Genomic DNA, 17237 nt, shown 5'->3' with positions numbered 1-17237 from the left:
GTAGATCATCACTGGTCTGCAATGCTGCAGCTATTTGAGTGTTCAACTGTTGTAACACTACTTTCTTCTGGGTTAGTTGTTCCATATGACAAGTCAGCTTAGCAATGTCAGGGTCTGAAAGGGGGTCATCCTTCTCTAAAACATCGTCAAGTTTCTTAAGAGTGCGTGTTACATGGGAGCGGTAAGCTGCAGTTCAGACGCTGGATTTTGTCCATGGCAGGTTTTTCTGGAAAGGAAGACTACAAACAATAAATGTTCAATTGAATGAAACGCTTGCCTCTGCGGGTACCGTTTGAATCCAATGCCACAGTACCAAACGTTTCCGTTTGAGGTTAGAAGAGGTCAGAAGACTGCTCGAGGTTACAAACTTCGCGAAGTTACTTGCGTCACAGCACCATGTTACGGATATCTAGGAGGAGTGTTTCATCAACTGGTAGAGCAGAGATGATCCAAGCGCCAAAACGTGCCAAGGACTTTACTACTCACGTGACCCAAACTCAAAACCACAATTACATACATACATACATGATACCTAACCTAACCTAGTACATAAATGAAAGTCACAACAGTAATCTAACTATATAGAGTCAGTCAATCCTCGACACATGGGGCAGTACTTTGACAAATAAGTGTAATACTAATAATTGCTTGATGTAATTCAATATAACACATCAAGCTGCTATTGAGAGCATTATACTGTAATACATTCACTTGTTGGATTAACCCTTTCGATACCACGAACGCACTGGTGCGTTAATTAAATTCATACGCATAACTCCATGAACGCACCGGTGTATCTTCCAAGTTTCTTTTGAACTGTTACACTCACCATACAAAATAAGCGTCTCTAACAATTTTCCATTATAAGCACCTATACTGTGCTTTTACTAAAGGTATTTTTTGTGGTAGAGTTGAACAATGGCGACTGGATTTCCTTCATATGATATCGGTGCCTTTATGGTGTATTTATCAGAAAGTGACGATGATTCGGACTCTTGCACCGAGTCTGATATTGTTCTTGGTACTGAGGAAGATTACAGTCGTTATTCTTCCGGAACAGAGTACAGCCACGAGGAAGAAGACAGCGATTCCGAAGAGACATCTGCTGATGACAAACCGGGCCCTTCTAGTCGATTTACTCATGAAAGGGAAGCACAAAGGGAGGTTACAACTGCAGACAAACCTAGTAGTGATGAAGACAATAACCACGGCAAAACCAGTGGCGAATCAGAGCAGTCTGAAGAAGAACAGGAACCACATGCTAAACACGCAAAATGCGCGAAAAGAAAAGGAAGTGTACCAGAGTGTAAGTGGAGTAATACAGGGCAATTTACACCCAAGGCATTGAAATCTTTTGATAGCACACAGTGTGGTATACAACCATCTTATAAGCTTCCTGCTGATGCTAAAGAATCAGAGTACTTTACTCTTTTGTTTGATGGTGAATTAGCCTCACATGTTTGCAAGGAAACCAATAAGTATGCCAATGCACTTATTGCTGACCCTGAATGCAAGAAAAAGGCTGGGCTTTCCACTTGGGTCGCCTGGCCAGATTTACACATTTATTGCTGTTGTGGTTTTGATGGGGTTGATATCAAAAAAACGAATGCTAGACTATTGGTCCAAAGATGAAGTGCTTTACACCCCTTATTTTGGGAAGGTTATGGGCCGTAATACCTTCTTCCAAATTTTGAAGGTATTACATTATGTAGACAACTCCAGTTCCAGTAGTAGCAGTGAAGATAGAGTTTGGAAGGTTAGACCAATTCTTGATGGCTTAGTACATAATTTTACTGCTGCCTTCAAGCCTTTCAAGGATCTCTGCATTGACGAAAGCCTTCTTTTATGGAAAGGAAGGCTTTTTTTCAAGCAGTATATACCTTCGAAATGAAATCGATTTGGAGTGAAGCTGTATGTATTGTGTGACGCATATACGAGATACATTCTGAAATTTTTTGTTTATTCAGGAGGGAAAGAAATAGAATATACTCACAATGAGGCATTAGGAAAGAGTGGATCCATTGTTACAAGTTTACTTGATCCTTATTTAGAACAAGGACATGTAATATATGTAGATAATTTTTATTCAAGTCCTGCACTATTTGGTCACTTGTTTTTTAGTAAAGCAACTGGTGCTTGTGGTACTGTACGACCTAACAGAAAAGAAATGCCAAAGTTTACAAAGAAGCTAAAAAGGGGAGAGATTGACTATTATCATAGTGATGAACTATTGGCTTTGACTTGGCATGACAAGCGAGATGTGCGTATGTTATCAACCGTCCACACTCCCGTTATTGTTGACACAAATAAAGTGCACCATAAAACAAAGGAAACAATATGCAAACCCCAATGTGTTACCGATTATATAAATTCCATGGGAGCAGTGGACAAATCTGACATGCAAATAAGCTTAGCCGAATGTGTTCGTAAAACCAGAAAGTGGTACAAAAAGTTGGTTTTTCACCTTATTGACATGGCAATGTATAATGCATACATTTTATATCAGCACAATATTGGTAAAAAACATAGTTTTTATAAGTTCAAACCGGCAGCAGCAAAGCAGATCATCCAGGCACACTCCTTCAGTAGAGAGACCTCAGGACGTCCACGATCATCAGGAGAATCACCACTATGTCTCACTGGTAAATTTTGCTGTCATATTTTGTCATGTAGTACATTGTTTTATTATATGTAGGTCAACATTTTCCTTCTCGTGTGCCTGAAAGAGCTCAAGGCTCACGGACAAGAAGAAGGTGTGTTGCCAGATGTGAACTACACAACAATGTCAACTTTTGTTACACTATAGATGTCATGTTTGTCAGCATACTACTCGTAAGACTCAACATCGTACTGACACAAAGTACATGTGCGTTGAGTGTAATGTTGCTTTGTGTGCTGAACCATGCTTCATGGAGTATCACACTAAACTGGTTTATTAATTAGAAGCACGTATTTAGTATATACATAAGTTAGTTGTAAATATGTATATATTATCATGTAGTAGTTAGTCATTGTTTGTATGTCTTTTTGTAAATAGACGAGACATTGTACACATGAGAAACCTTAGGAGTTGTATTTATTTTGAATAATTTTTGATTCAGCTATTTTTGGTTCAGATTGTACAAAAAAATTGGATAAGACAGTATAAAAATACTGTATTTCGTCAACGCGTTAAATAGAGGTCGTGTAACCCCCCAAATCACCCCCAGAATCCATACAAGTCATTTTGTCTTGAAGTATGTGCTATAGTTAATTTTTAGTCAAATATTTTCATGAATATCATTTAATACCACTGAGATATGAATTTTATAAAAGTAGTTATGAATTTGGTCAAAATATCCGGGTTTAAGTGGTACGCAGACTTAAATTAATTTGGTATCGAAAGGGTTATATTATTAAGGATGATATTTTTGGCCAAACCTCTAATATACAGTACTATCATACTGTATTATACTATTGGTGTGGGCTTGGGAGTATATCCAACTGAGCAATAAACTGTCACTAAGTTATTAACAATTCTTCACAAGAAAGAGACCAATTTATAATTTGTCATACCTACACAACTATCATCGGTCAATTATGGTAGCATAAACACAATATCACAATCAGACTCAAGCACTAGTATGTAATTACCTTAAAACCTGTATCTCCACACACACACACTTGATGAATTCGCATTCGTTGATGTGTTGGAGAAACTGGAAAAAAAGAACATGTGATGTCATATCAGGAGCACATCAAATCCTATGGACAAGAGAGCGTGTAACTCCATATATTACTAAATAAATCCATAAGGCAAAATTCAAACATGGCATCAAGTGTTACTATGTATATCATTGGTTACACCATCATTATACACAACAGGAATGTGCAAAATGAACCACCACTTCATCGTATTCTTCAACAGGCAGCCATCGAGTAAAAGGATAACTTTACAATGATCAAGTTAAGTAACTTCACATCACCTGTGAAGACAGAAAGACTACCCTATTATGCCTGTGCTACTATTCTTCTGTTGTGCAATTCGAATTTGTTGTTTAATGTCCTAATAAGGAAGTTTATAAGTTACTTTTTATACCACACAGCAGCCATGTTTGAATTTTGCTGTTTACAGAGTTACATGCTCCTTGCCTATAGGACTTGATGCGCTCCTGATTCTACAGATGCTATTCAAAATTATTGTGTAGGTGGACAGAAGACTACTGCCAGTGTTGCATATCAGTTGTGCACTTCAGTTATGCACCATTACAAGCCACATGATTAGCTAGAAACTTAAAGCAGTGAAGCAGACCTTGCAGTGCTTATCAAATGATGCCATGCACTAACACACTCAGCATGCATAGCAACAAGTTTGAATCTGGAGACAATTTTGGTCATACAACAATGGTAATTGCTCAGGCCCAGTACTCATGCCAGGCCCAGTTATGCAGTGATTGCTCAGTTCAAGTTCAGTAATTTGCCAAGCTCAGGCCTAGAAAAGAACGAGCACCAGAAACTAAGCATAAAGGCATAGTTTATTCTAAAATATCAAAACTAATACACATTAGCAATGGTATGCTGCCTGCCTGGTAACAAAATATTATCATGACTATATTGTATTATTCAATACTGTGGAGGCTTCTGTACAGAGTGTTCATATCCACATATACCACATACATACACCACTCTTTTTACCTCTGATGCTGGTACTTTCTTTTTACAGTTCTCACACACTTTAGGAGCATTAGGACACAGTTCAGTGTGTTCCTGTAAGTATCACATCACCCACAACACAACACTGCCATACTACATACCTGTAGTTCAATGAAGGACATCTTCTTGCCACAATCCTTACACTCCACTTGTCGATGAAGACATTCCTCCTTTAAGTGTACTTCTAACTCTGATAGTAGCACTCGTTCCCCACATCCAAGATTCTCACATACTATTACCTTGAACTGGCAGTCATCCAAGTGTTTCTGTAAAGTAAGTGTACGGATAGTACTTTGTAGACAAGACTTGTAAGGTACACAAATAAAACCATCATTAACTTATGCATCATTGGTACCCAAGTGGATTTCTAGTGATATAACATTTACCTTTGACTATAACAGAATCCAATATAGAATGACTAAGTCAAATTGTTCACACGAATATGAGTACACCTAATTTCCTTAAGCCAGGCGTGCGGCCACTACAGGCTGGCTGTGGGCATAACCTATTTTCCTGAAATTGTTTTCTAAACCATTTATGTGTATGTGTAGTATGTCTGTGTGTGTTGCGTGTGTGTGTGTGTGTGTGTGTGTGTGTGTGTGTGTGTATGTGTGTGTGTGTAGTGAGGCAGCATAGCCAAGTGGTTAGGGCATCTGCTGGTGATCAAAAGGTCCCAGGTTCGATTCTCAGCTATGCCACTTTGGTGTTGTTGTTGTTTCTTTGAGCAAGAAACTTCACATTGCTTCAGTCTACCCAGCTGTTAATGGGGACCTGGTGGCCTAGTGTCAACTGGGGAAGCAGCCCACCCAGCTGTAACATCAATGGGTACCTCGTATTAACTGGGGAAGCAAATGCCCAACTGTCCTTGTCTCGCTTAGTGGTGTTGAGGTCGTTGTGGAAATTTGTGTTCCGCGACCTCTCTCCATGAGTCCTGGACAGTCCTCCTGTGGGTTACTAGCCTTGCCCCAGGATGATTTGCCTGCACAAGACTCAAGCGCCTGAGTGATGCATAGGCATCCCAGTCCTGGTTCACTGAGCAGCAATAACTGTGCTTTGTATGGCTGCCATAGGCTTTGCTTTATCTTTGCTTTTTGTGTGTGTGTGCGTTGTGTGTGTGTTGTGTGTGTGTGTTGCGTGTGTGTGTGTTGCGTGCGTGCGTGTGTGTGTGTGTGTGTGTGTGTGTGTGTGTGTGTGTGTGTGTGTGTGTGTGTGTGTGTGTGTGTATGTGTGAGAGAGAGAGAGAGACAAGTAGGTTTGGTCAAACAAATTATCTTTGTCAATTGGGTTGCATTTTGTCCAGCTCAAGTGACTCTCATCTGCTGAGATCACAGGCATCACACATCATCACAAATCAAAAGTTTGATTAATGCAGTCAAACATACTCAAGAAATTTACGTGGAGCCATCATGCCTACCATTTGGGAATGTGTTTGTGGTTTGTAGTAAGGCTGGAATGAAGGTAAAATTTTAACCTCTCAAGCTTCTTTCAAGAAAGCTATTGATAAAAACATTGTTAATTAGTGATCAAAATTGATGGGTGTGCACCCATATGGTCTCACTTACTTTACTACAAATACTCGAGTACTTGGCCCCATGTCTGATTTAGATATGCGTAGTAGTGATGCATTAATAAGTGATTATCCAAATGGCCAATATTGGGATTCACTAGTATTAGATGAATAAAAAATGGAAATTTTAAAATGGGAATAGGGATCGCTGAAAAAAGCCACAAAACAAGAAGGGATCGCTGGGGTGGTAATGTAAACCACAAATTCCTATTTTGACTCTGTCATAAAGTTTTGGGAGTTTGTAAAAGACGGAATAAGGAATAGCGGAATAACGGAATAACTCGCATCCCAACGAACGGGCATTTATATGGCTTATGCAATGATAGGGTGATTGTACTGTTACAGCTGTGAACTCATCCCTCGTAGATATCCTTACAATGTAGGGTGATTGCGTGTACTGTTACAGCTGTGAACTACACTGCTTTGTCACTCATAGATGTCCTAGCGAAATGATTACTATACGCTCTTACTACTACTGTATGTAGCTAAGCTAGAATATACAGTAGTTAGCTATTAGTTTCGTTTTCGAGTCTTCATCCTTCCAGTGGAGGGATGAAACGAAACTACTGCCACGCCCCCTTTGCTCATGACGTTGGTACCATACTTAACATACAGTATCCGCTTACGAAGTGCAAAATTACATTTGATTATAGCTCTTACTAGCTACTACTGTTTGTAAAGTATGGTACCAATGTCGCGAGCAAAAGGGGGTGTGACAGCCGTTTCGTTCATCCCTCCACTGGAAGGATGAAGACTTAAAACGAAACTAATAGCTAACTACTGTATATTCTAGCTGTGCTAGCGCAATGATACTTAGCTACATACAGTAGTAGTAAGAGCGTATAGTAATCACTTCGCTAGGACGGCTATGAGCGACGAAGAAGTGTAGTTCACAACTGTAACAATACACGCAATCGCCCTAACATTGCAAGGATATCTACGACGGATGAGTTCACAGCTGTAACAGTACAATCACCCTAACATTGCATAAGAAGCCATATTGATATAAAACGCCCATTCGTTGTGACTCGAGTTATTCCGCTATTCCGTTATTCCTTATTCCGCCTTTTACAAACTCCCTAAAGTTTTATTTACATGCTCTGTCATTTTGAAGTGAGAAGTGTGTGGTTTACATTACCAACAACAGAGAGTCAAAATAGGGATTTGTGGTTTACATTACCACCCCAGCGATCCCTTCTTGTTTTGAGGCTTTTTTCAGTGATCCCTATTCCCATTTTAAAATTTCCAATTTTTTTGTTCATCTAGTTTGTGTACTTTTTATTAATCCAGTAATGGATTATGAAGAAAACTGTGGTGAATAGTGTAATTTTGCATTCTGCATAGTAACACCGTCAACATTTCAGTACACACATGAAACTGATCAAATTGCAATGTGCATACAGACTGAGAGTCTCCTAATATGAGCTACAATTTACATTACTGGTGCCGTTAACATAGGCGATTCTAAGGGGAGTCCGGGTGGGGCTATCCCCCCCCCCCCCCCCCCGCTGAAAAATAACTTTTTAAAAATCTTGGGGAAAAGTTGCAGTATAGATTGGCATTGTTATTTTTAACATTTTTCATGTTTTTAGCATAAATTTTAGGCTGTCTTCAAGCCTTCAAATTGCAAAAATCCTGTAGCTTCTGGGGGTTGCACCCCTAGACCCCTCTGAAATTCTGCTTTATATTACAGCTATACAACAATAGTCATGCTGTTCCCTACTTGGCCCCCCTGTAGGTCAGGTCTAGAATTACCACTGGCCTTTAATAGCTACCAAATTCAGCACAAGGATTGTTGTTATACACTTGACTGCATTATATACATCAGGGTGAACTCCTTTCAGACTGGAAGAGGGCATAGGTAACACCAGTATACAAGAAAGGCCCGTGTACTAATCCATTGAACTATAGACCTATATCATTGACTCATATTTGCTGCAAGTTGTTGGAACATATCATCTCCTCAGCAATATCTTCTCACTCTATTGACTACAATATCATGTGTACAAATTAACACAGATTTCTTTGATTGATACTGGAGACTGTGGTGAATAGTGTAACTTTGCATTCTGCATAGTAACGCCATCAATGTTTCAGTACAAACATGAAACTGATCAAATTGCAATGTGCATACAGACTGAGTCTCCCAATATGAGCTACAATTTACATTACTGGTGCCTTTAATAGCTGTCAAATTCAGTGCAAGGATTGTTGTTATACACTTGACTGCATTATTAGAGTATTTACATGACTGCTCTATTAGAGTATTTAATCTGGATAACCCGCCCACGTACAATAATCACGGAGCGAAAAAACCACCTTGCAACAAAGTTATCAACCCAGATCAAACTTCCTGGCCTATACTGAAGTTTAATAAAGACAGATCCTATTAGCCACAAGCAGCGCACATCAAAAAACTAAACATTGAATGCAATCTTGTATGGCTTCTCAAGTGTAATGGCATCTTGGCAAGAAGTAACGGCCCGGTTTGGGTTGTTTCCATCCGAAAACGAAATCAAAAATAGGTCATGAACACGCAAAATGATCCATTCAGCAAACCTTACTACTTTTTATCCCAGGATTCTCCTTGTAAACTTTGCTATGCCTATGAAAGAATAATAATAATACAGGTTTTTGCAATTGAATTCGGCGACTTTGCAATTGAATTCGTCCCGTTTGCAATTGAGTTCGTCGCTTTTGCAATTGAATTCGTCCCGTTTGCAATTGAATTCGTCCCGTTTGCAATTGAATTCGTCGGTTTTGCAATTGAATTCGTCCCGTTTGCAATTGAATTCGTCGCTTTTGCAATTGAATTCGTCGCTTTTGCATTTAAATTCGTCCATAACAAGAATGGCAGCTGGAGCAAACATGAAAACATGATGTAGCAGCTGCTACAAGAACTTGTTCAAGTACAACAGTAGTAAACAACTCTTTATAAGGCAATAATTCTTCCTCAACAGCCTCTCCAACAACATTCCAAACTCTACTACGCCATTCGCGATGGGTGTGGTCACTCTCGAGCAAGCTAATTAACTTGTCAGACAGCTATCAACTTCGCGTACTACCAGCTTCAATTACCTTCTAGTGTCTCAAGTGTAACTCTCCAAGGCATAAATAGTTCATCTCTCAATGAACAGGTTGGTTTCTTGGAGCCGTTTTGTTTATGACGAATTGTAATGCAAACGCGACGAATTCTATTGCAAAACCGACTAATTCAACTGCAAAAGCGACGAATTCAATTGCAAAACCGACGAATTCAATTGCAAACGGGACAAATTCAATTGCAATGCCGACGAATTCAATTGCAATACCGACGAATTCAATTGCAAACGGGACGAATTCAATTGCAAAGGCGACGAATTCAATTGCAAAAACCTGTAATAATATTATGAAATAATAAGAATCAAGACACACGGTAGGTGTCGCGCGGCCACACCGTGAGTATATTTACAGGAAGAAAGTAAACGTGATTTTCACACCTTTGTAGCTCCGTGATTCCTTATCCAATTGAAACCAAATTTGCTACAGAAGTGCTGGGTAGGTAGGGGAGTCTACATTCCAGATTTGAAGAAAATCGCTCCAGCCATTTCCGAGATACGAGCGGCCAAGGTTTGGGTTTTTTTCTTCTTCTTTTCGCACACTTTGCAAAATTCGCCATAAAACACGAATGCGTACTCCAATCAGGCTGAAATTTGGCACACGTAAAGGGCTCATTAAGGCGAATCTCAGTACCAAGTTTGGTAGGAATCCGATGAACATTCACGAAGTTATGACTGATTATTTGCGTAAAATTAGGTCGAAGGACTGTCACGCCCACAGGGTAAACCGCTTGAAGGAATGAGCTAAAAATTGCTATGTAGATGGAGTAACTATCGTAGGAGTGCCTTTTTGTGGTTTGAAAGGAATCCACTTAAAGGCCATCGAGATATGATAAAAAACCCAACCTGTGTCAAAATTATGCAATCAATTTTTATGAATAAAAAAACTATTAGTTTTCACGCCTACCAGGCAAACTGCTTAGAGCAGTGAGCTGAAAATCGGTGTGTAGCTGGAATAATTATCATAGAAAGTCCTTGCAGTAGTACAGAAGAATCGGATTACAAACCACTGAGTTATGATTCCAAAGCCAACTACGTGTAGCATATGCGAGATGGAGATACTCTAATAGAACAGTCACCCTAATAGAGCATTCAGCTATGTTTATAACTTACTCCATTATAGAACTATATTACATTGGAAGTTATTCCGTAGGGAGTTCAGCTACAAACAAGTCACCCTGTAGTCAGATCAGCTAGAAGAAGGTACCTAATAGAGAGTTCAGCTACAAAGAAACCATCATGTAGAGAGTTCAGCTGCAAACAAATCACCCTGTAGAGAACTCAGCTACAAACAAATTGCCCTGTAGAGAGATAAGCTAGAAGTTACCTTGTAGAGAGTTCAGCTACAAAGAAACCATCGTGTAGAGAGTTCAGCTGCAAACAAATCCCCCCAGTAGAAAGTTCCACTATGAACAGATCACCCTGTAGACAGTTCAGTTAGAAACAAGTCATCCTGTAGAGAGATCAGCTAGAAGAAGTCACCTTGTAGAGAGTTCAGCTACAAAGAAACCACCATGTAAGAGAGTTCAGCTGTAAACAAATCGCCCTGTAGAGAATTCAGCTACAAACAAGTCATCCGGTAGAGAGATCAGCTAGAAGGATCCCCTTGTAGAGAGTTCAGCTACAAAGAAATCACCCTGCTTCATCTTTTCTTCTTCCTGTGGTAAACAAAAAATCATAGGTTAAAAAGCCCTAAAGCCGGCCATAGGCCGACTTTGGGGTATACAAATACAAAAAGAAGTGATATCTAATCCAAAACAGCCAAGCTGTAACAAAAGAGTGCGGCCCTCAGAAAGGCTATGGTGAAAAAAGATGTGAAATCCAAGGTGGCGGCCAAGAAATGGCTGTGATGGTAGGTTAATGGTAAAAATTTTAATAACAACAATTCAGGTGAATTTGGTGCCGCTTGGTCTTGGCACAAAATTCACCTGAATTGTCGTTATTAAAATTTTTACCATTAACCTACCATCACAGCCATTTCTTTGCCGCCACCTTGGATTTCACATCTTTTTTCACCATAGCCTTTCTGAGGGCCGCACTCTTTTTTTACAGCTTGGCTGTTTTGGATTAGATAATAATAATTATGAACAAACAAGCATATTTCAGTTTTGTCTGAAATACACATACTGTTTCCTTTTCACTTGATACTTACTAGTGGACCTATACTCATTGCAAAGAACCACCAGAGGGTCGTTTAGTGTGTTGAAGGATGCTTATCAAGGTGGTTTTTAGGTGTGCATTCTATTAGGATTTTTGCAAAAAAACATGGGCGATCCCTATTATGAACCCACTATCGTGGTTCATGATAAGCATAAAGGTTAGACATACCATCAAATCCTTGAACAATCCTGCCCAATCACATCCAGCCTGGTAGTTCTCACATTTCACTGTGAGGTTAGCAATCTCTCTCTTCACAGCAAAATCTGGCCATATCTGTAATCATATATTTATGTATTACACTGGGTTACCTCGCAGCAACTTATCTATTAGCTTGTGAAAATGAGCAGCTTTATTATGCCATATAGAGAAGTAACATTACTGAAACACGAGGGGGGAGGACAAGCCCATGTGAATTCACAATAATATGTGCAAACACTGAAAAAATTTCACATGTGCCAATGGGCCTTATCCACAATGACGTTTTATGACATCACGAGAATAAAAATGGCTGCAATAGTTGGGGGACTGTTATACAAGCGCCTATGGAGAAAAATTTTTGATTGCTTATATTTCAGCCAGGAAAGAAGATATCGAGTTCTAAACAAAAGGTACAGTCAAGTTTTATATAAGACATTACGATAAACGAGTTTTGTCGCATTTCAAATTTTTTTCTAAGTAGCGTGCATTTACAATAGCTTTTGTTACTTTATAACCATACCTGTCGGTTAATGGTCGATATCTCCATGCCTAGCTGAAATATGAGCGATCAAAAATTTATCTCCATAGGCGCCTGTATAACAGTCCCCCAACTATCGCGGCCATTTTTATTTTCATGATGTCACTAAACGTCATTGTGGATATGGCTCATAGTCTTTGTACAAAAGGTAGAGGAAGTGGCGCAACAAGGCACGATAAATATTTCAGTTCTACTTTGTTAGTTGTTTGCAATGGTGTCATTCTCGACTGAAAAATCCATCCATTATGGTGAAATGGGGCTTATAGTGATGACAATGCATGGTTTTCACGCTACAGTGGTTTTTGTAATCTTGCCATTTTTATTATGCATGCGTGTAATTTTAAACTGTCGCGATTGAATTCAAACCAATCATGACTGAAGATTATTGTTGTAGAATCGCAACCGTGTATCATTGAAAGGCTCACCAGAAATACATTACAGTTTTTAAACAGTTTGTACGGTTGGTTTAAAATTCGTGCATGCGTATTTCAAAATGGCAAGATTACAAAAAAACTGCTGTAACAGTAACAGTGATTATAATAAGATCATTGATGTATGATCTGGTACTTCCAACAAATAGTATCACTGCATAGTATCACTGCATAGTATCACTGCATTCAATTTAAGCAAAGACTAGCTGGTCTAGCAATGAAGAAAGCCATTCCAACAAGAAATGATGACAGTAAACTCAAGCATCATAAATAAGCACCCATAACTCACATGCCTTTTGCTGTACAAACAGGAAACAAATTAGTCTCCATGAACAGGCAAATCAGATGGAGTACAGGTTTAATTAATTTGAGCTTTGTTTCAGTACATACACACACCAAAGTGATTAAAGTGTACGTAAATATTTTATGCTGCATGCATACATATGTTTATTTCAGTATTCCAGTTATGTTTTTAGAATTTTGCGAAAATAACCAGTTTTCACTCAATGGGTCAAATATTTCATCTGTCTGCCAGCCTGACCACATTCGCAAGGCTGGAGGCCTAGCGAAGCAGCATACAGGCACCATTTTATGCCACGATAACAAACTCACCAGTGGCATGCGCCTTTTGATGTTCTGGTGAGAGTGTGCCCTCTGTGCCTTTTACCTTCAATCAAGCTGGTCATTATCTTCTTCATGCAACGAAACCGGGCTACCAGGATTTTTGATAAGTATTTGTGCTCTGAGCCAAACTGACCTAACTCAGATATCCACTGCTCCACTAGAAGTACACTACTGGGCCAATCACTTCAATATTGAAGTGTATTAGCCACAAAACTGAATTAGTGCTGAGAAAATTTGAGCAGACACCATCGGATGTCCGGCAGTTTTGTGTTCACACTGGGCCAATAGAGCACCATATTGTCTTATCAAATACCCTAACGATCAATGAACTATTGATTAGTTCAAGACAGACATTTAATTTACACATTAGAATGGCAACTCACCTCGTCATTAGGATCAAATTCATCAGTATAACTGGGATCACTATAAAAACAAACAACTTCTTATGTCATTTTTTGACAATGTTAATCACATAACTGTTCTGATATATACGTACAGTAGAGAGAGTCAATTATCTGAACTAGAAGGAGGGAGAGGTGTTTGTATAACTGAATAGTGCACAAAATCAAACAGCCACTCATTTATATGCAGTTCTCTAATAGAGCATACACTTTTTGACAAAATACTCTAATTACGCTGTCACTTTGATGTGTTTGAAAGTTCGGATAATCAATCAACTCTCCGCTTTTGAATTAATACAATTTAATATACTGTAGTAGTACATGCGTACTAAAATTTAATAGTGGGTATCACAGTTTTCTATCAAAAATATCAACAAGAAATCAGCCTCACATTACGTAGCTTCATGGCTTCTTGGTAGTGGTATAACGCCTTCAAAATAACCAATAACCTCTAATAAGCATCATCAAAAGATTTTGTTGATTTTATCCATTTAACAGAATTTTCAAATAACTTACGCCTTCACAACTCAACAATGGTTACCTTGATATTTTTCACAGTTACGGTACTGCTCAAATGTAGTGTCATCTCACGAGAGTGCAAGTGAATAAAAAACTCACTAATTAAAGGGCATGGCACCTGTTTCACTCGCGAGTATTCATCCCAAACAAAATGGGATGAATACTCACAAGCGACAAGGGTGCCACACTCCTTAATTAGCTAGTTTTTTAATCACTCGCACTCTTGCGAGACGACATTACATTTGAGCAGTGACGTAGATGTTGCTATGGCTCAACATAAATTAATAAATAATAATAATAATAATAACATATGCCTTTTGGTATACCACGTGCATGCACCATGGACTTACTGTAGTCCTCCACTTCTTTCGCTCCTAGTGCAATATAGAAATACGTCCACTCACTGGCTTCATGTGTTGGCCATCATGTACGTAAGAACACAACAAGAATTGTCTGTAATTTTATATCTCATCTCCAACACTCAAAGTAACAAGTAAGTGGCTGCACGTCATGTGCATATTGTATGTACGTACGTTGAGTATAGGCTTGGAATATTTGTACATCTAATTATCAACATCATAAAGTCAGCAGTACCAATTATACATACATAGGCAAAAGTTATTGAAGGCAAGGATCAATCCATAACTGTGAGTGGTGACTAAACCAGTGCACGAGTAGAGGACTGGTCATATTGGAGGGTGACCCTTGTGACAATAATTCTAGGCTGTGATGCGGCTACTATCCAGGTCTAGCCCAGTTTCTGCTTCAAACGTGCCTCATCAACACCTGCATCAGCATATTCAGATACAAGCTGCAGGGTGGCTCTTATGACAATAATTCTAGGCTGTGGAGCAGCTACTATCCAGGGGTGGCTATTATTATTGTTATTAGTGCTATATGAGCTGCAGCTATTAACTGTGGTCAAATACAGTAATACCCTTTGAAAATAATGCCTAGATACTATAAACCATGCATGCACCACACACGACAGTTATAACATGGATTTGACTAGAGATGTACCGATTCAACTCGAACTATTCAATACTGATCCAATCTAGGTAATATCAACATCACATATCATGCGGTCATTTTACCACCGTTACTTGTGTGCATGTGTAATAATAATTAGAGTGTGCTATAATAAGAATCCAATTGGTGCTTTGTGTCCTCTCCAACACACGGATTTCAGTGTCGTAACAGAAACTGGGGGCTTGAACTAAAACCAGTTGTAGATAAGGTTGGTATAGAATGTGATAGCAATGTTAAGAAAAGAAGGCTAAGTTGTGACAGATTACATTATTGAGGAAGACCTCATTCCTGAAGAGCAACCATCAACAAGTAACGATGTACTGGAAATCAAGCGACTTCCTTTGATGTCAGTCGACAAGTACGATTGGTCCCACAGCTTCACAAACAAGAAATGGATAAGTTTTTCTTACATTTCAAGAAGGTTGTTACCAGCCTCCACTGGCCACCTGAATTGCACACAATGTTGTTGCAGAGCATTTTTGTTGGTAAAGCACGTGAAGTACGTATACTCTGCACTTTCAGTAGAACAGAGTGCAGATTATGAGGTAGTGAAGAGAGAGATTTTGGAATGCATAGTACCAGAGGCTTACTGCCAACAGCTTCGTGAGTTGAAGTGTAAAGAGGGCCAAACCTACATGGAATTTGCTCGACAGAAGGAGGCACTTTTTAACAGATGGTGTACTTCCCAACAAGTTGGAAATAGTTTTGACAAGCTTAAACAGTTAGTCCTTTTAGAAGAAGTTTAAAGGTTGTGTTCCTGTTAAAGTCCAGACTTACCTAGAAGAGCAGAAAGTGGAAGAATTACAAAGGGCAGCAACCTTAGCAGATGAATATAAGTTCTACGATTGAAAACAAGAGTGTTACTACTCCTAAGCTCAAGGACAGTACAGCTGTTGTTCCTCCAACAACTGTAGATAAGAATTCTACTCACCCATGAGATCAAGACCAGTTGGGGGTGTAACAGAGGTATGACATTGAGGTATGGTATTGTTTGTGCTTATTGTAAGTAAAGTATCAATTACGCTTACTTGTCAGCTATGTTCAACCTGTTACACAGCATTTCGAATCAAGAACTGTTTAAAAAGCACCTCTGCAATCCATGCATACTGAAAGAAAGAAACAGTGCCGCACACCCCAGTTATATCAATTATCGTCTGAAAATGAAGTATCCATTACACTTCATTGTTGGCTATGTTAACCCCCCAAAACAGCAGCACGAATCAAGAACTACTTGAAAAACACCTCTGCTATCAAAATAGCCACTATGAAAAATACGGACTATTTCTGTTACGAAGGAATCCATCACCTGCTACCGCCAAATCGACACTTTTCGCTGTCAGCAAAGATGAATGGGACACAAAGGAGGACACTGGTAAGTCCATGAAGAATGCACTGTACATACTGTGGTATGCCAAAAGGCACCTGTCAGGCTGAAGCGACGTCAAACAGTAAAAAAATCAAGCCCGTAACCTTAGCTGTTATCAAGTTATGGTTGTCTGAAGGCATCAATCAGTCAGTTACTCAGCTAGTCAGTAGAAAATTCTGTTAAATGAACTATTTTTAAAATTCCATAGCAACTTGTTGAAAGCGTTTCAGGTTGATCTGAAAGCTTGTTTGGGCTTAGATTTACTTAACCAATACTGCCTCATCATCATCAGGGAAAATTGAGGTTAGTTTTTGGGTGATGTTATCCTGTGGGCCACACCCACTCCTTTGTGGTCCCTACTATACAGTACTATTGTACTGAATGAAAAAGAACAACAGAACCCAACTGACATTATCACCCATACAAAGCTTTATGCTAATATATTAGAAAAGTTAAATTACTAACCTCCTAGCTTTGTAAAAACACTCCCTGCATAATCTCAGTCCAGTTTCACTGGTTTGTACAGGATCCTTCAACATTAGTTTGCAGTATGTACAGGTCAGTCCATCGCGAACTTCTCCACCATCTACTGGATATACCTTGTGTCCCGGCAT

General features: G+C 39.1%; 4 protein-coding genes across 5 annotated transcripts in view; 2 read left to right on the top strand and 2 right to left on the bottom strand.

The window, feature by feature from the left end:
• Nucleotides 1-4864, bottom strand: part of LOC136266193 (TNF receptor-associated factor 1-like) — a 24515-nt gene extending 19651 nt beyond the window's left edge. The window contains exons 1-3 of the mRNA XM_066061194.1: nt 4794-4864; nt 4675-4746; nt 3634-3698 (exon numbers count right to left, since the gene is read on the bottom strand). Coding sequence (XP_065917266.1) covers nt 3634-3678 — 45 coding nt within the window. The 5' untranslated portion in view covers nt 3679-3698; nt 4675-4746; nt 4794-4864. The remainder of the gene's footprint in view (nt 1-3633; nt 3699-4674; nt 4747-4793) is intronic.
• The window catches only part of LOC136266190 (TNF receptor-associated factor 2-like), a 95196-nt gene that overhangs the window by 8685 nt on the left and 69274 nt on the right, over nt 1-17237 (top strand). The gene's annotated exons all lie outside the window — the stretch shown is intronic.
• Nucleotides 979-3062, top strand: LOC136266197 (piggyBac transposable element-derived protein 4-like). The gene is made up of 3 exons (XM_066061199.1): nt 979-2642; nt 2696-2753; nt 2807-3062. Exons 1-3 carry the CDS (start codon nt 2168-2170, stop codon nt 2937-2939), a joined length of 666 nt encoding a protein of 221 aa, XP_065917271.1. The 5' UTR covers nt 979-2167; the 3' UTR covers nt 2940-3062.
• On the bottom strand, nt 4603-17237 carry LOC136266565 (TNF receptor-associated factor 6-like). Its single transcript, XM_066061565.1, has 6 exons — nt 17089-17237; nt 13692-13731; nt 11686-11790; nt 4794-4958; nt 4675-4746; nt 4603-4620 (listed from the first exon to the last, which is right to left on the bottom strand). Exons 1-6 carry the CDS (start codon nt 17235-17237, stop codon nt 4603-4605), a joined length of 549 nt encoding a protein of 182 aa, XP_065917637.1.

The sequence above is a fragment of the Dysidea avara genome, chromosome 9, assembly GCF_963678975.1.
Source record: "Dysidea avara chromosome 9, odDysAvar1.4, whole genome shotgun sequence".
NCBI classification, from domain to species: Eukaryota; Metazoa; Porifera; class Demospongiae; order Dictyoceratida; family Dysideidae; genus Dysidea; species Dysidea avara.
The sequence above is the reverse complement of the archived record's forward strand: the minus strand, read 5'-3'. Positions and strand labels throughout refer to the sequence as shown.

Bases quoted from the DNA above. Each gene is read 5' to 3' on its own strand.
- LOC136266197 (XM_066061199.1), top strand. From the start codon at position 2,168: ATGCCAAAGTTTACAAAGAAGCTAAAAAGGGGAGAGATTGACTATTAT. The intron at 2,643-2,695 runs GTAAATTTTGCT...TATTATATGTAG, and splicing joins ATCACCACTATGTCTCACTG to GTCAACATTTTCCTTCTCGT. The intron at 2,754-2,806 runs GTGTGTTGCCAG...GTTACACTATAG, and splicing joins GGCTCACGGACAAGAAGAAG to ATGTCATGTTTGTCAGCATA.
- LOC136266565 (XM_066061565.1), bottom strand. From the start codon at position 17,237: ATGCCGGGACACAAGGTATATCCAGTAGATGGTGGAGAAGTTCGCGAT. The intron at 13,732-17,088 runs GTTAGTAATTTA...TTGTTTTTATAG, and splicing joins TGTTTTTACAAAGCTAGGAG to TGATCCCAGTTATACTGATG. The intron at 4,747-4,793 runs GTATGTAGTATG...TGATACTTACAG, and splicing joins TGTCCTTCATTGAACTACAG to GAACACACTGAACTGTGTCC.